The sequence below is a fragment of the Pseudopipra pipra genome, chromosome 2 (assembly GCF_036250125.1).
Source record: "Pseudopipra pipra isolate bDixPip1 chromosome 2, bDixPip1.hap1, whole genome shotgun sequence".
NCBI lineage: Eukaryota > Metazoa > Chordata > Aves > Passeriformes > Pipridae > Pseudopipra > Pseudopipra pipra.
Window position 1 is genome coordinate 45532929 of NC_087550.1, and position 21887 is coordinate 45554815.

General features: G+C 36.9%; 1 protein-coding gene across 2 annotated transcripts in view; it reads right to left on the bottom strand.

The window, feature by feature from the left end:
• MICU2 (mitochondrial calcium uptake 2) overlaps positions 1–21887 on the bottom strand; it is a 146140-nt gene that overhangs the window by 60888 nt on the left and 63365 nt on the right. For both annotated transcript variants that reach the window (XM_064645334.1, XM_064645333.1), the window contains exon 2: positions 6001–6148. In XM_064645334.1, the coding sequence (XP_064501404.1) occupies positions 6001–6124 (124 nt within the window). In that variant the 5' untranslated portion in view covers positions 6125–6148. The remainder of the gene's footprint in view (positions 1–6000; positions 6149–21887) is intronic.

Below are 21887 nucleotides of genomic sequence, written 5' to 3' on the forward strand. Positions count from 1 at the left end.
GGAAGGCAGCTCTCGCCTAACACCTCTGCTCTCAGGGCAGCTCCTCTTGCAGCTATTTATCGTCTGCTATTTTTCTCAACCTAATAAATTTTTCTGAGAAATGGGAGCAAACAAATAAGTTGGTGAGTGGCCAGTGGTTAATACACCAAAAAAGCAGCCTGGCTTGAATGCTGTGGTGAGCAAGACTCCATTTCCCCTCAAGAATCCCATCTCTGATACTGTTATACAGTACTTTGTGATGCAATCACTATAAAAATGCATTAGTGCTTATTTTGATTTTGCAACAAAGCTTAAGTCCAGACATAAATGCACATTATCAAGATTACAGGAATTTCAGACATATTTCTAGATAAAAAACTATTTACTGCCAAATTTATTTTTAGATAAACCAATCCCATGAAGATCATCAGTGTTGCGTCACGCAGCCTGTGTAACTAAGTTATCAGTGTTAACGTGCTATTCCTGAGGACAAAAGGAGAAACAAAAAAACTCTTATTCAGCTTATCTATTTACCAACAATTGTCTGAGGTACATTTTATCCAGAACATCAATTTTAATGTTGTATTTGGACACTTAAGGGAAAGTGAAAGCTCAGATGTATACAATATGTTAATTTGAAGACTCTCATAGAGTTGTGATAGGAATGCTATTTGGGTGATGAAGGATAGTTGAAGATGAAAAATTCACAGTATGGAATGGTTACAAGCAGAAATTTTCAGCAATAAATGTTTATCGTTGCTTGTGTCTGCAAATCCCTTAACATAATACCACTTTAAGAAATGAATAAACAACGATGACTAAGAAGCTTTGGCTAGAAATAGCTTATTTTTTAAAATTTTCTAAAATTCAGAAGAGATTCATATAATGACCTTAAACCATCATGTTGCCTCTTTGGTTTAGCTTCACTTTACCTTCCATCTAGCACTAGGCAAAGGGTCATTTCTGTCCTGCATACCCCAGCTTGAAGAGTTCTCTAATGTATTTGGAGGATTTGTGCAACAACATATCTGCAGTGAAAAAACACTAAATGCAGAAAGAGAAAGAAAACAATTTCTTTGTTAGCACATTAGCAATTCAAGAGGATTGAATTCAGTTCCCAGCAGTATCAATGGCTCCCTGTATAACACGTCAATCCTCACTTCCCATAAGGAGCTTCACCACTTAGACAAGCTTAAATCTTATTCTTTGACTCTGAATCCTAGATTTTAGATCTGACACTGATGCACAGCTCATATCAGTCTGATTAGTTATTACATAAAAAATTCAGGTCAAAATGAAGACATTGAAATATAGGCATCTGAACTCCCACTAGAAGCAAAAAATTCAAGATCCAGAAATAAAAAGACTGACTCAGTTTGTTCTGAAATGCTAATCTACTGATTGGTCCCTCTTGGCTCTCCAAACACCACCAACTGCACCAGCATTGTCCTCAACTAAGGACAATGGAGAACTCAATTTTCTAGCCACTGCAGCCTTGCACTATATCCTTTCCTCAGATTCGCTCACAGTCATGACCATGCTGATGCTGTGACAACATGAAGCCACACATCATATCAGGCCTGCAAACATACCACAACTTTGCACCAACCATGTTTTCACAAAAAGCTTAATCAACTAGAACAAATTCTCCCAGCAAACTTGCAACACACTGATACCCACTGACAGTTAGGACTCTGCCATGGAAATACTGCCTCTGGCACCCTGGTGCTGTAGAACATAGGAAAATCTGTTTTACTGCAGCTGAATGAGTGAAGATGCTGTGATACATTAAATCTGGACTGAGTTTATACAGACAGATCAAGATCTTTATTTACGAGGTATCAATTGTTATCAGATGAGCTAATCTGAAGGTTTGTCTTCTACTTGGAAAAAGAATAATCTTCTCCAGAAAAAAATGAACATAAACACCATTCGGATCCAATGTACTGCAAAATCTTCATTTTCTGAAGGACTCTTGAACTTGTAGTCCTTTTCAAAAATTAACACAGATTTTCTTATATATTCTACAACAACAACACATCAGAGATGGTATTTCCATGGAGAAGTTCTAACACTAGCTGTCTAATCTGGAATACAAACCTGAGTATGCACAGCTGCTTAAGACACAAGTTTTACATGAATGGTCTCTCAAAAGTACTCCTGCATTGCAATGAAAATTCAGTGTAAGTCAGCTGAGTCTTATCCTTCCCATACCTGTTACCTTAAAAATGCTAGAATTTCTGATGCAACACAAATTCATAGTACTCTTATTAGATATTACTACACTTTGTGAAATGTTTTTACATCACAATAAGAAGAGTAACAGAGAACACTTTTACATTAAACTATCATTGCATCAGGTATGATGGTTTACATGAACATCCCACAGATTACCCAGAAGAACTTGGCTGGTTTTGCAATGGTTTGCCACGCATCCCTGTGGTAACATTGTTTTAACACAAGATTACATGGCACATAGCCATGAATCCAAAAATCCCGATGGTGCATTTAGTATGGACTGCAGTAACTAGTACAAAATGCTGTTGTAGGTGTTTGGTACTGGCACAAATGCTGTGCCATGCTACCACATCTCATTTACTGTTTGCCACAGTTTATAAAGAGGTGGCTGCTTCCTTCCATGAAATAACTAATAGCAGTAGAATTAGTCAAATATTTAGAAAGTAACTCAGTGTGAAACACTGCCTCTAAATGCAAGCAAGTTTTCTTTGGACAGTGTCTTTACTCCTTTATAGGGCTCTTTGCTTTGTCAATATGCAGAACAAAATAAGTCTGTCAGGAAATTGCACTTGTTATCAGCTCATTCTCCTTAGATGGCAGTATTGTAAATATTTTTCTTCATTATCACTCTGTCAGTAAATAACTTTGAAGGTGTGATTTAATCAAGAGGAATGCCAATATTTCACAACTTTTGGCCTACCTTAAAGGAAATGAGTAATAGAGAAACCCATGCACCAGGAAAAAAATGAGCAGAGGTAGTGGACCAAGGTCTATCAAATAGGGTTCAAGACCACTTTGGCTGAATGACAGTTGATATATTTGTAGTACAGTTCATCTGTTTTCTTATCTGGTAAAGCGTTCTATAATAAATCAAAATTTATTGCATGTTTTGCAACCTTGTCAAAAGGCACGCCTAAGATTTTTGCTTCAGAAATAAATTCCACCCAACTGTGTGCAAGAATTCACTTGACAATTTAGACATAGCTAAAATATTTTTGTATTTTCTAATGCCAACACTTTTGATCTAACACCAACTCATCTGTTTTGCACAATATCACATTTAATTTCTACTAAATTCAATTATGTTTAAAAACTATCAGGAGATTTCAAAGTAATTCTCCAATGACAACTACTCATGAGGAAAAAACAACAAGGTTTTTGGCCAAGAACCCCTATTCTCAAACCCATAACTGCTTCTCATCCCCCTTTTTGCTTGCCTTTTTCCCTTTTGGGAGTGTTTATCTCTGAACAAAAAAAAGCAACAGAATGTCGTGATCAACCTCAGTAATATTTTTTTGGTGTACACAACTAAATTGCTTGTGAGGCTGGTCATATGTTTCTGCATATTGTCTGTGAAACAAAACTTTAGAACAGTCCCAAGCTCTTCACATTACTATAAACAGCATTGGCAAACTCCAAGTAAGTATTAATGAAACCAAATGTTTACTGCCAAAGTGCTTCAAATTTTTCTGGGAGTTTTTTTTTTTTTTTACTTATTAGCAATTAATCAAAAATAGGTAGAGAATAACCAAATCATTACAGCTTGAAGTTCAGCATTATAAGACTCACCAATTGTATGCAGGATCACATGGTAAAATTGCACCTAAGTATGCAGTAAGTGAAGGGCTTTCTAGGATACGTGGTGGCATGCCTGTTTTCCTTTCTACAGGCACTGTTCAGGGTGAAAGAAAAATATTTTTATCATATAAGCAGAAAGTTTCCAAAAATAATGGCTGCTTCACTATGAAGTTCACTATCTTGGTCTACTCTGAATACACCAGGACAGACACTTGAGATAGGTCTGTTTATTACCCTCATATGAAACTCTTCCAAACACAACGAACAAACCACTGCCTTTAAAATACTGCAAATGCCTTTTTCCTCTGCTATCAAATTCTATGTCTGTTTGCAGTTACATGAAAACCTGAAATCCCAAGCAATATGACTTCAAGAGAACTGCTTACCATTGTGTTTATGCTGCTGCCAAAGAATCCACACCAATGATGTTTAAAAAAAGGTTTAGGAGCATTAGATACAAGCATTAACACCTTTCTACTGATCATCTATGATGCTATTGCTATAAGCCTGACCTCAATTTGAAACGCTAAATAAGCATTACTGTAAAGACTTTTTTTCTTGTCATTATTTATTAATTTCTGTTTAATGCTGTTTCCTACTCATATTAGCAAAGCAACTGAAATTAACTTGGCTGCATTACAAATAAATATTACCACATATCACTTCATTAAAAACCTGCATGTGTGCTATTATAGTTGGAGTAACCAGTTAATATGTATAAACTGCTAAGACTGGAAAACACTTATTTGTCCAATCTTGTTTTCAGAGATAACTTTCTGAAATCTACACCTTCAAAACTAAAAATTTCTCTGTTCACTGTCTTTCATATTGGAAAACTCAAAATAAAATCCCTTCTAGGTTTTTAACTTCATGATTTAAGTTTTGAAGGGGAAAGAACTCTAACACCCATACATTAAAAAATAGGGTATTCTGAAAATCTTCATAACTTTCAAGGTCATAAAGTCCTTCTAAGGATTTATATTCAGCTTCGTGTAATATTAGAAGCTGTATGTCAGCAGTGAATCCATGTATCCTTATCACCTATAGATTTTTGGCAGACACAGGAAAACTTCTTTTATTACAGATACTTGTGTCCTATTCTTTGACCACTTGAAGCTCAGTGAACTTTGTTCTGTCCTAGGTTTTTCATATGCTTGACTCAAAGTGCACTCAGGTCTCCTTCTTTCTCCCTGTCTCTCAAGTCTTTCCACAGTACCTTGAATTCCCTTCTGCATTTCCTGTTCAATACCCCCAAGTCACTGTGACATTTGCTGGTAGGTGGGCAGAGCATCCCAGAGTATGAATGGCTCTTGCTAAACAACCTGCTCTCTGGTTGGTATGTGCAGATTGTGGCAAACAATTACTAAAGCTGAGATTTCTCCCTCTTTCCTTCAGCAAATTTACTAATAGAATATTTGTCCTCTAAGTGACAATCCTCTCTAGAACTTGGAGAACTTAAACCTTTCTAAACAAACAAACAAACAAAATCTTGGAAGACCTGTAAACCCCAAAATTTCTGAGGAGAAAAAACCCTCCATATATAAATTAAAAAAGACTATTATGGAAATAAGAGAAAATGATGGAAAGACGAAAGAAGCTTAAGGAATGGAGCAGACTTAATGAGGACAGAAAACCAGGAAAAAAGGAGGATAATAACATGTGCACTTTTTAGTTGTGTGCTGTTCCTATCTTTTCAGAAGTTTAAGAGTACTTTTTTAAAAATACACATGCAATTTTGGTTTGTTCTTAACTAGGTTTTGTATAAACCAAAGGAGATTTGAAACCAAAAACCTAGAACTGAAGTCTGTGCTTCATTACTCTCATTCAACTCACTCCCGTCACTGTTTCTTCTAAGAAAAAAGGTCACAGAGTGGCCTTTTCACAGTACTGGTGAAGTGGATAGACAGATAACTCATTCTATTTTCTGTGGCATGTAAGTAACTGAGGAACTACATACTGATCAGACACGTAAATTATGCAGAAATGTCATCACCAAGTCACCAGATTTCTATATCATCAGCCTTACTTTGCTTGTGAAAAGGGTAGTGGTGTCTGGGAGAATTCATATGGGCAACATTTATAAATTGGCTTCTGCTGATTTATGTAAGACAGAGGACTTTATCCCAGTGATTTGCAAATTACATCTCCAAGGGAACCTGCAAGTTTCTTTTCCTTCACAAATACAATGACGACAAAACAACTTACGTTCAACTTGATCAAACATTACTGAGAACAAGAAATCTCTTGGTGTCATGTAATATTCTCCTTCATATTCCAATGATGCAAAATGCATGAAGCGGTGCTTTCGAAGAGACAGCCTTTCATCCATTTCTGCATGAATGACATCTTCCTTCTGAAAAAGAAAAAAAATCCATGCAGAAAGATTGTTGCATTTGTAGACCAAAGCTGTAAACAGAAAGAATCCTATACCCAATCTTGATTAAACTCAGTATTTTGTGGGTAGCCACAACAAGACGCTACCAGGAATTAAAGCTTTTATGACACAGTCTTAATGAATGGCATGCTTATACGACATACAAAGTATTTTTTGGCTTCGTTGAGAGCACGCTTTAACAACACAGCTGAGCCAAATTAATGGCTTGCTGTCACTAAAGAGTCCCCCTGCTTCCCACTTCCCTGCTCTTGGCTATATGGTCCTGTTCCTCCTTGTTTGCCAGTTCCGCTACTTGGACTCTTGCTGAGACAAATTCAGCTCACTAACTCAACTAAAAAACTAAACCCACCAAAGAGCAAATAGTATTTTTTCAGGTTAGTGACTAGCTCAGCAAAGGCTGAAATGTGCTCTGTTTTTGTGCAAATGATCCACTCCTGAAGTTAATTATCAAGTTGTGGAGCAACTCCTAAAATGGGAGAATAATGATGTTCTAGTTTAAATATGGGCCTGTCTTTGAGAGAAGTCAGAAAAATGGGAAAAGCAATGAAAACACCAACAAAAGAGCCAAAGATCATATCACTAAACCCAAAGATTCAACTAGTCAAGCAAACAGAAACCTTCTAACTCCACCCTTAAATATTGAGAGACTCAGGATCAAAATCATTCAAGTTGACAGCTCTACAAGTAGTAACAGCACTTACTGGCAGCAAGAGAGGACACAGACACAGTGAAACAGAGATGTTTACATTTTAGGATTTCAGAGATAGTAACTGACAACAGGAAACAGGAAAACAAGAAACTCTAAAAGTCAGAACACACACTGTGTGTATTTGAACAATAATCGTGGAACAACAACTATCATAATATATTATACTTAATTATAATTCTATGAAGGCTTCAATTTGCCATTTAATCCCATGCCTGGCACCCCTGTGTTAGCATTAAGGACTTGTCAAAATACTTCACTGCATGATAGGATACAAGCGCCTTGTGATAGTCAATTTTAGTTTCCCCTTGTAGCATGTTTATTTCCCTCAAACCTTGGGTTTCAGTGAAGGGGGAGAGAGAACCAACAACAAGAAAAAAACCCAAATACTCACAATTAGGATTTAAAACAGTCGTATTCTGATACGCCAGGAAAATGAGGGCTACTTCTAAGTGTCTGAAGCCAAGATTTCCTTTGGTTTAGATAGAACCATTTTGTACCACAGTCACTGTCTTAAGCTTCTTACACAGTATGGAGCTTCATCATGGCCTAGAACACAAGCGCACTGCTGTTGTTCAGACCTGTGTGTTCTGGAAAACACTGCTGAAAAATAAGTCTAATGTAGCAGGAACTTTAGATTTATTCTTTTTAAAACTTTGAGGGACAAGTGACTCTGTAATTGCTTAGTTAACAAGACTTAACAAACGCTGCAAATATCAAGTGAATAGTTCATAGCTGCTGGGTATTAACATGCAGCATTCTTATTAAAATCATCTCCTTCTCAGAGTAACATGAGCAATTTTTGCCTGACGGCAAATTTAAAAAGAAAATGGAAAATTGCTTCACAGTTGTCCTTTAACTAAAATTATGGGATGAAAAGCAATCTTTCTGCACAAATACAAAATAAAAAAGTTCAGACAAGAAGTAAAAAGCTAATCCTACAACATCTTCAAACCAACTGGGTTTTCAAGTTTTTTAAGTCTTGCAGTATTTTCTGAATACTGTCTAAAGCTAAACTTGTTACTGATATCAAAGCACTGAATTTCAGCAATCCATGATTTTAACTGAAATTGATAGGTACAAATTCACGTATTAACTCTGAAGAGTGCCTTGTATTTGAAAAAGAATGTACTCCCATCAGAATTACAATCACGTGTGACTGTGGATTCATCAAACCTTTTCTTTTTGTGAAACTAGAATCCCTGATTTGCAAAACAGCCTTGGGTAACTTCTTATGAAAGTCAGCTTCAAATACTAGCACAAATAAGAAAAGAAAACCTTACAGGATGAAATGTGGCAGCTGTGCCATCTCCTACTTCGTTTTAAAAGCTCTTGCAAAATTCCTGACATCCTGCCACTGTGTGAGAAACTCGGCATCTGCAAAGAGCACTCTGACCCCTCTGGACATGAGCACAAGCTCAGCTAGAACAGCTACAAACTCTTTTAAAAAAGCTGCATCCCTCCCTCTCCTTCACTGTTGTTTTCTTCAGTGATACAAATGTCTCCAAGGCTTCAGCAAAGCAGGGATGCCAGACCCACCAACGACAATTGGTAAACGATGGAAATATATGGGAAGAAGTAGAGAGCTCTAAAGTTTTGAAAAAAGATTAGAAGCAAAACTCCCATTTGTTCCGAGAAGAGATAAATGAGTGAATAACTACTCAAATCACTATTCCAAATGCCTAAACAAAGATTAAGTAAAAACTGCGTTTTGAAGAAAAGGCTGATTCAATCACATAAGATTGATCTTCTTTTGAAGTACCAATCTAAAGTGTGTACAGAAGAGCAAGCTCTCTCAACAATTCAGTATCCTTCCCACTTCAATTAAATCCTGACTAATTTCCAAGTACTTTTTCCTGAGTCATCCAAAGAGGCCGTCAGGTAAAAAATATTTGACATTCCTGACATTTCTAAAAACACTGTCAAAGCTCATTTTGCTCATAAAAATGCATGTATTGGGCAAAACGTAGAGTTTTCCTCTCTAATTGTATTCCACAAAAAAACTTTTGAGTAAAGACAAGTATACTGCAGGAAACAATTATGTATTTAAGGCTGAACTTCACATATTAAGGTATCTGTAATCTAACATCTCAGCAGTTTCCAACAGTGGAAATCAAAGCAAGCTGGATACAAAAATTCAAATTTTGGAGAGGCAATGGATGAGAAGAATCTATTACTATTGCTCCCACAAGATTCTTGTAAGCATAATTTAAACTAACTCTGAGATTGACTTGGGCTTATTTCTGTCTTTAACAGCGCCATACAAGAAGAAATCAAACCACAAAGGGCTATCTATGTGGCATGAACGGTAAGGCTTGGGCTGAAATTCCATTCTTAACTTGTTATACTGTGTGTGGGTCCAACCAGGTCTCCAAATGCTGCGTGTTCCCATGTGCTCCACAGCATCCCCACAACCATGTGAACTGAGAATGAAGTTTCAGCTTTAACGTGGAATTTAGTTGCCTTTATGGTTTTATGTCAAGCCTCCAATGCCAATTTCACAATGTCCATGGTAAAGCTATGATAGCTGATGGTAAATTAGAATTGAATGACATCAAAAGGGCTCTAAAAGGATTCAAGTGTTTTGCTCTGCAGTCGACATGGCATGGGATCAGTGGCTGACCAGACACTGGCGTCTACAAGCATTACCAAAGACTCTGTTTTCCTTCTTGGCTTCCTGCAATGCCTAAGGGCAACAACATTACTTCACAGAATTAATTTTCAGGTTGATATAATGAATCTATTTATCGGTCTCTTAATTTAAGATGCTGTTAAAGAATTCATTCAAATATTTGGCTTTGATTTTTTTGGCACAAAAAATAGCAAGCTTAAGTCAAATAAAACTCTTACGTCTATTGTATCTTTGAACTTCTTTAAAAAATACATTAAATAAAAATGAAAAGTGACATAAATAAAACCTCAATAATCCTTACCTGTGGTTTTAGTAACACTGCTGATCAATGTGATGTGATTTTTGGTAACACTAATTCTTCACCCATTAAAAATCTAAGTCCTTGTGTACAAACTCAAATATTTACTGCTGGTTATTAGTCTGAAATGATTTAAAATAGCACATACACTTACCTCTCCCTTCAATTTCAAATTCTGTCTTCCCCTTTCATTCATTTGACTTTTTCTCCCTTTGCACAGAATTTGGTATTTTGATGTGCTTGTGGCTTTCATGTTTTCCATCTTATTTTTTTATGCTTTTAAAATAGAATGCACTTTCCAGTTAATATTTCCAATATAATTTTTCTTTCTTCACTCTATTCCTTTTCATATAATCTACTTATTTTGCCTCTTTGTATCCTTTCTTCCATCATCTATAGACCTTTTTTCACTTTCCCTTTCCCTCAGGAAAAATTAAAATTAAGCTATTTTAAAATTTCTTTTTCCTTGTCTGAAAAGAGGCTCAATGTTTTTTTTTTCTTCTTTTCTTTAATCTGGAAGAATTAACTTGTACCACTCATTTTACCTGCTACAAGAATAACTAAACCAATGTGTGGGATGTAATTAAAATCCAGTTGGTGCCAGCAGGCTCCCTGGGAGCCTTAGGTTTGGATCCATTAATTCACACTAGATCTACAGAAGAATTTAGAAACTCTATATCAAATTCTGTAAGATGGATGAAAACTTTACAGTTAACTAGTGTCATTATTGTATCTCAGTTTCAACTCAATCCAATTCAAAATGATCAAAATATCAGAAAACGCAACTTGACCTCAAACCCTGCTGCACATGTTAATGTACCCAGTATGCATGCTGAATGTGCAGAGGATAATGCTCAGAGCTCAAGGTTTGAAAGTTTCATATGATGCAAGAATTGATAGGTAAAAAGACTTTTGACAAGAAATGCATTTGATAGAAATATGTGACTTAGAGAAAGCTAACATTTAAGATTGTAATATTTAAGAAAGCTTGTATATGTGCAAAAGTAGTTTGTGCTTTCACAATAAAAAAGTGAGCCTTGTATTATGCCCAGTCTTGATCAAATGCGCCAGACAAAACAAACATCACATTAAAGACATAAAATCAGAACCAAAATGTTCTCATGAAGTAAATTGATCTGTATTATATTTTTCAATGTCATATTTTCTGACCTTGCAGACCAAACTGCCAGCCTAGACATAAAGTAAGCCAGGGGAAAAAAAGCAATGAACTTATACAAACTTATTTCTCTGGAAATAAGTTCTAAGTATTTGAATGACTGTTTAGCAATGCGAAACTAAATAAACAACAACATTACTAAATATTCCAACAGTCTTGAAATGCCTAAATATGAAAAGGGTAAAAGCTTAAATATCTTCTCAGGAGCTACTTTTGAGACAGAGAAGAGACTGCCAAAATAAGGAAAAGCGCAGAATGCAAAAGTCTTATATCTGGCTGCTCTTAATGCTGCTGATGTAAATACTCAAAAATCAGATGAAGTCCTTTCTATGCACTAACAGCTGCCACTCCCCTTCTTTCTTTCAAATAGCTGCTCAGTCAGTTCTGCTGTGCTGATACTAATTAGTAAGGGTTATGTTTGAAACAGCAGCTGAACAGTTTACTTGTACATAAACCTCTGATGTTTTTGGTTTTAATTTTTCTCTCCTACTCTTTGTATTTCACTGAGTTCTGACTAAACTGTGCATACAGAGCAGATCTTCTACTGTTATGAGAACCCATACAGATGGAGAATTAACTCAAATATGAGAATAATACAGAAAACAGTCTCAGTTTATAAGTGTTTTTAATTTCAGCACTTAGTTCTAGAAATTTCAGCCTTGGCACAGCTTGTTTTTAAACATAAGCTTAAAACGAAGTAGAAAGCTACTACATTTCTCCTAACAGAACATAATGAAGGCAGATAAGGTGCCCAAGCTCTAATAAGCCAGGGAATCAGTTCATTTAACAAACCATACATTTTCACATCTACTTGCAAGTTATCACACCGCCCTACTTACACATTCCCCTACTGAGGCTGACATAGCACTTGAACACACTGGTGCAGAAGTACTAAATACATACAGAGCGGCAGGGGGACCACACTGATGCCTCAAAGGCACATATCCGTAGATGTGTTCGAATGGCTTTCTGGGAAAGCTCATCACACTGCTATTGTATTTAACTGTCAGTGGACTCAAGTGAAAAATGTGTTATACCTACTTCTCACTGACCTTTTTCAGTCAATCACTGCACATTAAAGTGCAGTTAAAATGTGAAGACACAAATACATTTATGTCTAGAAGTAAGACGAGCTAGATATTTTTGAAAGATACTATGTGCAAATGAGTAAACAATACATGGTGCTTAACTATTTGCCTCTAAAATCATAGAATCATAGAATTATATAGAATGGATTGGGTTGGAAGGGATGTTAAACACCACCTAGTTTCAAACCCCCTGCCAACGAGCCAGGTTGCTCAAATGCCCATCCAACCGGGTCTTGAACACCTCCAGAGATGGGGCACCCACAACTTATATGCAACAGGTGGCAGTGCCTCACCACCCTCACAGTAAAGAACTTCTTCCTAATACGCAATCTAAACCTGCCCTCTTTTACTTTGAAACCATTACCCCTTGTCACATGCCCCTTTAAAAAATCCCTCTCCAGCTTTTGTGTAGCCCCCCTTTAGATACTGGAAGGCTGCTTCATTGCAGAGTTGCTCCAGCCTACTGATCATCTTTGTGGCCTTCCACCAGAGTCACTCCCGCAGGTCCATGTACATTGGAGGCCCCAGAGCTGGGTGCAGTACTCCAGGAGGGGTCTCACGAGAGAGGAACAGAGGGGCAGAAAGCAATCCCCTGAACATGTCAGTAAAGCTTGTTTTGAATTGCCATATCTTTATTTTATCTCCCCATTCTCAATTCAAATGATGTATGGAGTGTCTCTCAGCACACCTTCTCAGGAGGAGCTGGGAAAGGCTCTAATCCATCTGATTTTGTTTACCCTGAGCTTGCAGATCTTTAGGATTTTCAAGTTAATAGGAGTTTACCCCTTAAGCGTGCTTGTGCTGTAGAAAGAAACCATATGCCCTTTCAAATAACTTCTTGCTTTGTTTGAGTAACTCAGATAGTAGCTCTACTTCATCTGTTCTGAACTGCCTCAAGAGATAACCCATTTATTACATGGGGTTCAGTTTTAACTGCACGCCCTTCAAAATGGGACTGTATTTGCCTGAGTTTGAGAAGTGCAGCTTCAAACCGTGGGAATTTTTTCAGTCCGACTGATGCCAACTGCATGGTGCCACGTATTTACCTGATGCTTTATAGCTTTAAAAGGTTTTTACTGTTGTAGTGCTTGGCCCTGTAACAACTGTACAGACAGGGAAAAAGTTAACAGCTTTAACAGCAAGTGATTGAATGCTAGATCAGTTTTTGTTCTGAACAAGAAGACAAATTAATTCTGGATTCACTGTTTCCTTGAAAGAATTTAAAGGAAAAAATAAACTGTTTAATGGTAGGCGCAGTAGACTGACCTAAGCAGAAGAACATAAAGGAATGCATGTTCAAAACTGAGATTAGGAGAAGATGACAAAAAGGGGAAGTGACTTTCCAGTAGGCAAAGTAAGCAGAACAGGCTCAAAATAAATTTAAAGTGATGAAACACTGAGGATAAGGGAGCTAGACTTGATGCAGCAGTATGAAAGACAGTCAAGGTACATAATAAACTCTGAAGTGGTTAAGTTTTCAAGATTTCATTTTCTTTTGTAATTAAACAGATGTATCCTGTTAGCATTTAATGGTTGTGTATATTTAAGTATATCTACGTCCATGTATGAATAAGAGAGACTAGAAAGAAGATGGCTCACCTAATCTATTTAAGGGCTGAGAAAGAAGTGGTAAATACAATGGCATGGGAATTAAGATAGTAGGGAGTTTAGTGATAATTGGAGGAGAAAAGCAAAACAAACAAACAAACAAACAAAAATATACCAGAATTTGTCTCACAAGTTTTTTAAAACAGCTTCTAAGTGCCTCTGTCAATGATTACATACAATTTCAATAGTTCTGTACACCCTATGTTTGCAGCAATGTGCCAAAAGCATTCCTGAAAAGCCATTACGCCAGCATGGTATCTTACAGACAGTGTATCATATGCTTCAAGGGAAACACGGGGAAAGAAATTGCCTCTCTGTCATCAGAGAAGATTGTCACTGGCATGATTCCGAAACAACGTTTCAGAATACCAATCCTGTTTAAGCACTATTGTTAACATGTTTGCACATCCAAAAATGTTTTAAACAGTGGCTGAAGGAACGGTGCCATCCATAAGAGGAGATGTAGAAGAGCCTTAGATTGCTTTATTGCTCCCTGAAACACACTGCGTGCATAGTAAATTAAAATGCAAATTCTGTTAATTTTTAACCAAGGTACTTTGGACTTGCCTTGCCAGGGAATTTTCATCACAACACCGGGACAGCGTTACAAGAAACACACGCAGTGCTGCAGTTGCCAACCAGGAGAACACAGCACTGATCAAAACCAACTGCACAGTCGCAGAACCTATGGACTTACAACTACTTCCCTACCACAGACAAGCATAGACAAAGCAGAAATATCCTGGGACTTCATCATCCTGGACTAAGAACTATGTTTCTGTATGGAAGAGTAAATACAACTCAAACCAGACACCTCCATAAGGCTTACAAATGACACTATCAGAGAATTAAAAAAAAAAAAATTAGAATCTTAAATATGCAAGAATCATGTGTGCTAACTGACACTAGTTTCTGTAAATGAGTGCTTCTAGTTAGTCAGTCTGCAAATACTTTAAAAGAAACTTGTAGTTGTTATTAATTTATCCAAATGTCAGTGTTTCCCTTTTGGAAGGCTTTGACATACAGAAAACTCAGTACAAAAATGCAATGACTGCTGGAAGAAAGTTCTGTTGGCCATTGCTCAACTGAGACAGGAGCCCTTAATTTATTTTTTATGAAAAGCAAGATCTTCAAGGTGGTGCTTTAAGGCTCTTGTTTTAATTCACACTTGTATTTAGTAGTATTACAGGTCACTGTACATTATAACAGTGAACATACCAGTTGCAGTGTTAGGATGGCTTTATAGAGCAAAGTGGCATAAAAACATTTATTGCTAAAGGAATTAGGAATTTTATAGTTTGTGGTTTGTTGGGGTTTTTCCAAAATAAAAAACAAACAAACAAAAATACCCAAACCCACAACAAAAATTAAATGAAAACACCACAAAACAGAAGAGGTCATTCAACTACACAAGGATTTGTTACAAATATTCTGAAATTAAAAACAAACAAAAAAATCACTGTTCAAAATAAAGAAGTGCCCAAACAGTAGGCAATACTCAAAACATACTATTCCCTTAAGGAAAAAAAAAATAAAATCTAAGAATCCTAGATGTGGCAGATTGCTGGAAAGACAGGAAAACCATGTTCAGAAAGTGGCAAAATTCCTTTCTGTGATAATGTGACCATTACAGAGCTAATCACATTACTGTTCCCCCAGAAGCTTGAAAACTTCCTGGAAGTGTGTGTGTGTGTGTGTATGGAAATTATAACAAAATTTTCTAAGATAAAGACACATATAAACTGAAAAAAAAAAAAAAAAAGAGAGAGAGAGAGAGAAAAAGACATATATGCTCCAGGTTCCAACCAAGTTGAAAACAAAAGAAACTTAACTGAATGTCAGGGTATACTTTTTACTCAACGAAAAGTCTATCAGATTTTAATCCCCATTATATTATTAGCTATGTTACACCAAGATATCTTCTCAGTTCTCAGAGAGCCTGGTACTTAAAAAGGTGCCATAAGTGATGGGGAGTTAACTGATTAGGTTGCCATAGAAAAGACTACCACCACCAACCCTCCCAAAGCATTCAACAGCATCTGGGAAGTGTGAAATTCTTCACTTTATTTCAGTGAAGTAACACTATTAGTTAAAACTTTCACAATGGCAAATTAATCAGAGAGTAACAACACATAGAGGAAAGAAAATAAATTGCTTTAAAGCTTCCCTTTCTGTCTTTTTTTTCTTTTCTCTTTATTTATGAAATGGTTTGTCACACAGATGAAAAATGGCTTACAAGTTAAGCTCTTTAGAAAAGTGGTCAGAGCTATGCTCAGAGGATTTAGCAGGTCCCAGGAGGTACTGAAAGAAGTATCCATATGTCCTGTAAGATTAATACAACAATAACAACAAAGTCACTGCAAGCACAAGAAATGTTTATATTGTAATTAAGTTGTAAAATTATATTTATTTCTCCATAAAGCTGCTGACTTCCCTTCTAAACAAATGATTTGTTTTCTGTAGGAGTCACTGATCTTGTGACAATGTCATGTGTAAAACCTGAATGTCCTAAAACACACTATATTTTCCAATGACCAGGCATATTTTTCATAGACTTGCTTATTTTTTTAAACTTTCTACCTATGCAGAATTTTTCTTCTAAAGCATTTCCATTTGACGCAGAAATTACACATGGAAAGACTGGATGAAAAGAAACAGCTAAAACAGTCCCAGTGTGCAACTTGTTCAGAAAAGTAGAAACCATGGTGAAAGTTTTATCTAAATTCTGATATTTCCATTTACTAATTACACATTTTCATCAACATTAATTTCTAAAAAAATCACAATTCAAAATATTTGAAGCAAGAATTCAGAAATCTAGAATTTCCCTTATTCAAATGTCTTACTACCTCTAAATGGGACATAAGGAGATGACTGTTCAGAATGTTAGATCTACATCAGAGAAATTCAAAAGATCCCTTTTCCATTCAGTCTGTTCAATAAGAGTTATTCTAGAAGTTGAATTCAGTATGAAACTCAGTGAATAAAGTAGCACTGACAAATATTTATTTTAATTGAACCTATTAGAGAGTGTAAAACCAGTGTATTCCTGATTACAGCAGAGTTGTAATGACCCTTCATTTTTTTACCAGTGTTTATAAATTCCATTCTCTAATTTTGAACTTTTCTTCTATAATGAAAGGTCAAGTATGTTTTCTCAATCCTCCCTTCAAAGCCCATCACTGCTGCACCTTCAGTGAGACTGCAAGGTCACAACAAAGCACTACAATTTTCTTCTCTGCAGCATCTGAATCTAGGAAAACCCCGTACCTGGTAGGTCATTCACTTCTCTGTGCTACATTCCTCTGTACCAGAGATAAAGTTGTTTTCAGCCATCCTGGCTGCACCTTAAACAGCTTTTGCAGAGGTTGTAGTACCATTTAAGCAGGTCATCAAGTATCTGCTGATTTTCTTCTTCAAGACCTTGGTGGTTATCAGTGTTGCTTCATTTATCAAATCTGTCATATTCTTGGAAGCAGATGTGCTATTAGCACAAACCGTAACATTTCTTTGGGAGGTTTAAAACTCCATCTCTTCTCCTCCTCTTCAAAGTTTTTAAGACTATTTCAGACTTCTTTTGCAAAATAGTTTGACTATGGCATTTAATTCAAGAAGGATGAAATTGTGTAAAACCCAGACTGAGTCAAATGAATGCTTTGCCCAACCCTTTTCTCTCAATAAATGAACAACTTCTCAGACATCTTAAGACTTCAGGCACATGTACATCTTTCAAGGACAGACTGCCAATTTGTAAAAGTTTACAGTAGTAACTAAAAATAATGCAAGTTAGTTTTCCCCTGCCCTGCTGGAGAAGATTCACTAGCCACCATTATAATGGTTTGAAAGCACAAATTGATGACTTCATTTCTAGCTAGTACTAATCATCAACCACAAAAACCAGATTCATTCTGGATTTGTAGCACTGAAGTCAGTGGAGAGATAGGTAGAAACTAGTTGCAGGGTTGTTCTCACTGTGCTTAGGAAACACCTTGTTCATTTTGAAAGTCAATGAAAGAGAAATGCACACACTACTGCACCTAGGATATGGGCTCCATAAAGCTCAAATTCTCCTTGCCTTCATGTGCATTTAGGCAGGCAGCCTTTGGGGAACATCTGCAGCGAAAAATGGGGTCCCAGGGCACCCCTTACTGCAAAGAGACATATTCATTTAAAGTAGTTACACAGATACCCTGCTTCTAACTGCAGAAAAGGTGTCCTAGTACCCTTTTGTCAAAGGCTCTGTAGTGCTCCATAGCCTTGACTTGCCAGCAGATTTCAAAAGCATTTCCATTCAGAAAAACAAATAAATGCACACATACACTGTAACACTTAAGCTCATGCTCAGAGCTGAACTCATGCATGTGTCTAGTCCTGTCTTGAAACTATTTAGAAAACATTTAAATATCTTCCTGAATTAGGTCAGAGGTGGTCTCAGAAGAATGGAGGAATGACTGTGCTGGGTCAGACCAAAGGTCCGCCTCATCCAACACTCTTTCTCTTTCCTTTTGGTCTGTGGCTGCAAGGTTAGAGCAGCTGAACGTGTCAGACGTACTTAAAATCTAATAGCAGTGCGTCTGCATCAATTCAAGCACTGGTCATAAGCAAATGTTTAGGAAGGAATAAAAATATTCTCTCAGTATTAATCTATTTTGAGTTCAGGGACATCCTGAGCTGGATGTGATTTCTATGTATTTAACAACCCTTGGTTATATCACTTTCTGGCACTTATCCAGCACCTCCTTGAGTCCATGAAAACTTCTAGCTACTCTAATGACTTTTGGCATGGAGTTTCACACATCTATTGCCTATTCTGAAGAATTGCACAATGGATAATAGACCCTGGGAATGTCAAGGTCATGTCAAATTATATGCTAGTTTTGTGACTGAGGCAAACTTAAATATAATTGATTATTTCTCTCTCCAGCATAGATGTTTAACACACATCAGTCTCACAGTAGAGGGGAAAAAAGTTCTTAAGTGCAGTTTCCATATCAGTTCATAAACTGCACTAAATAATAAGATGACATCACCACAATCTTTTTCATTAATGACTTATCCAGGGACATAAAACTTTACTTCTAGGAGAAAATGCTATTTCTTTATTCCACTAACCAGTCCTTTAAAAATTCTTTTACAGGCCACTTCTTAAGTAGTTTCTTATCCGTTTTAATAAACATTACTTAATAGCTCTGCACACTGCCAAAATCCATTATCTTAAGCTGTAAATCGATATCTGGAAAAAATGCTTTAACTTCAACCTGAATATAAGCATTGTGCTTGTTATACACTTTGTTTTCTGCAAAAATGCAGCTGCACATTTCAAATTAAACTGTACATAGTTTTACTCACGACTGATAAAGTTTCTCACACTTCATTGATCTCATTGATCCAGCTAGAGCAGTTTTAGGATTGCCAAACTGTTTTTAAGGTAATATCTGAAGCTCTTCAGACCGGAGTCTAATGATTATGTATGCCACTCTTCTCTAGCTCCTGGAAACAATCTGAAGGTATGGTACCAAAAGTGGGTCAAAAGCAATATGGCTGAAAATCAGGTTTTATTTTATTCAGGTTTTATTATTAAAGATTAACATTTTAAAATGCATCTTTGGGATAGATTTTTTCCCCAGAATTCAAATATTAATTGTGAGAGGTGTTAATAACAGAATATATTTCTGGTATCTAAACTGCAAGGCTCCTCAGCAGGAGACTACTTCTTCCCACTGATTCCAGCATGACCTAAAGAAAGGTTCCTCAGTTAGGTATGTAAAGACATGTAAATGTAGATGAGTAAAGTTGCATGAATCTCTCACACAGTACCACTTTATGGCAAACTTCTGTAAGGTTTTGACTACCCTGTGGACTATCAGGACACACTCGCCAGGGTAACTCTATCTAAAGGAACAGTTCTAACTCAGCATTGAGCCTGCAACAGCATGAATAGAATAGTATGTTCCCAGAAGGGCTCAAATTTTTGTGTAGGCCAAAGATGTTTCTAATTGTGGTCAGAGCAGTGCCAAATGGCCTGGGTATGGCATTTTGGATAGACTTTCCTTGAGACTGAGCAGGAAAGAAGCAAAACTTGCTGTCTTTCAGTCATCAAGTTTGCTGAAAGCAAGGACCCATTTGCAAGGACTCAGAAGGCAAAGGAGACCTGTGTATAAATATCTTTGTTTTGCCTCCCCTAGATGCTTGAATTCTTTCTGTTTAAATTTACAGCTTTTAATCAAATAAAGTTGGTTTGCTCTTTTTGTGGAGCCTCCTACAGGAGATGTTGCAGACAGTTCCCTCTCAGACCATGCTTGACTTGCTTTCTCATCATTACATACCTTTAAAAATACTAAGTAATTAAAAAAGGTATCACTGGCTTGACTTTGTTTCTGGCAATTCACAGTGTTTTTAATGACCTGCTTTAAAGTGATTCTCCCTATATTTAGAAATCCATACAGTAAAAGCTGCTAGTTTAAAAAACAAGGGAAAAAACATAAGAGGAATTTTGTTTATATTAACTGTATTATAGATCCTAAAATCAAATGTGTATATATATAGCTACTGTAAATATGATCTGGTTTGTCGAGACTGTCTTAAATATGCAGTACCAAGTTTTTTTCCCGTCAACAAACTATTTTACTGACAGTTCAGTAAAATAGCTGAATGTTCCGGTTCAGCTGACTAAAAGCAGATTTCTGACATGGCAGAGGAACATCTCTGGGAAGCATATTGCTCAGCCTATGGCAAAGTCACAACCAGCTTTTTACAGCAAAAGTGACACCTTGCTTATGATACCAGTGACAACATCGCAGAGAACCTTCTTCATGACATACACAGTCATGAAGACCGTCTTGTGTCTGTGGCAGCATTAAATACAGAAAGGCAATATCTTTGGGTTATCTTTGAGGACTGAACTGGTAGTTTAGGAGCCATCACATAAATGACCTAAACTCTGTTCTAACCAACATTTTTATTAGCGACTTGGATGATGGAAACAGAAACAGAAGTAAAACTGAAAGCGTTGGGTGTGTCTAGAAGTCATGATCTATAAGGAAAAACTAAGAGAAGACCTTTATACTGAAGATATCAGGGTTGCTATTTAATTTTTAAGTCCTTCACATTCTGCTTTTGCATGCTGTCGGGAGCCACCTAAATCTGCCTTGCCATAAGCAAACCAGTGTCTGTTCTATGTCATTTCACCCCAGCTGAGTGAAGAGGCACTGTCACACCCTGGTCAGATTATTGCTGACACACAAACCCTCCCAAGATTTCTTTTACCATGCACACCCATGCTGTTACTTATTAGATTCTGGTGGTCTGGAAGTCACTGGGAGCTGACAAGAAAGAGTTGTCTGCCCTTCACCCAAATACAATACTATCAAGCACTCAGTGACTGGCTTTAACGAGAAGCTACCTTCCAACTTGCACTAAACTGCCATTCAGAGGTAACAGCAGAAGCAGCACTACCATTCACACTGTTTTCATTCTGCTGTCTACAAAGCTCCCAGGCTTCATAACTCTCCTTCTGAGCTCCTCCACTCCGTTGGTAATGTATATCTAATGTATATGGAATCTGGGCACTTCCCTGGGAGGTATTCTATTCCAGGCTCATGAGTATCTACCTAAAAAGTAGAATCACACCACCAAATACTGAGTTCTGGGCTCTGTTGCATACCTCCACAGAAGTCTTGAGAAAGAAATGGCCCCAGCACATCAAATACAAAGACTACAGCAGAAGACTCATCACCTCAACTGTGTGACAATAGAGAAGAAGCAGTTGGGACCAAGTAGCTCCAGAATTTTTAAAGCAGGGTATCAAAATAGAAAAGGTTTCCCAGAGAAGTGAACAAATTACCCCAGGTTTGACAACTTGCTTTCTCAAACTTCAGTCCAGTGACCCACTGCATTTGCTTAGATCCAAAGATGCAGATAGCTAAGTTCAAATCTGTGGAGCAATTTTCTCTACAGGACTGAAGTCTACGGAGTTATCGCTCATATATTCACATGCTGTCTTACTGCTCCTGCAACAGCTAGCTAGGCATTAAGAGCTAAGCATCCCACCCAGCCAAGTGCTGAATCCTGAAAAAATGGGAGTTTTATCACTCAAAATAGTTTAACTGCTTTAGCATATTTTTCATGTTAACTATAATTTTACCACTTACATAAACCTTAAATGCCATATTTTTTAATACGCGGGGCT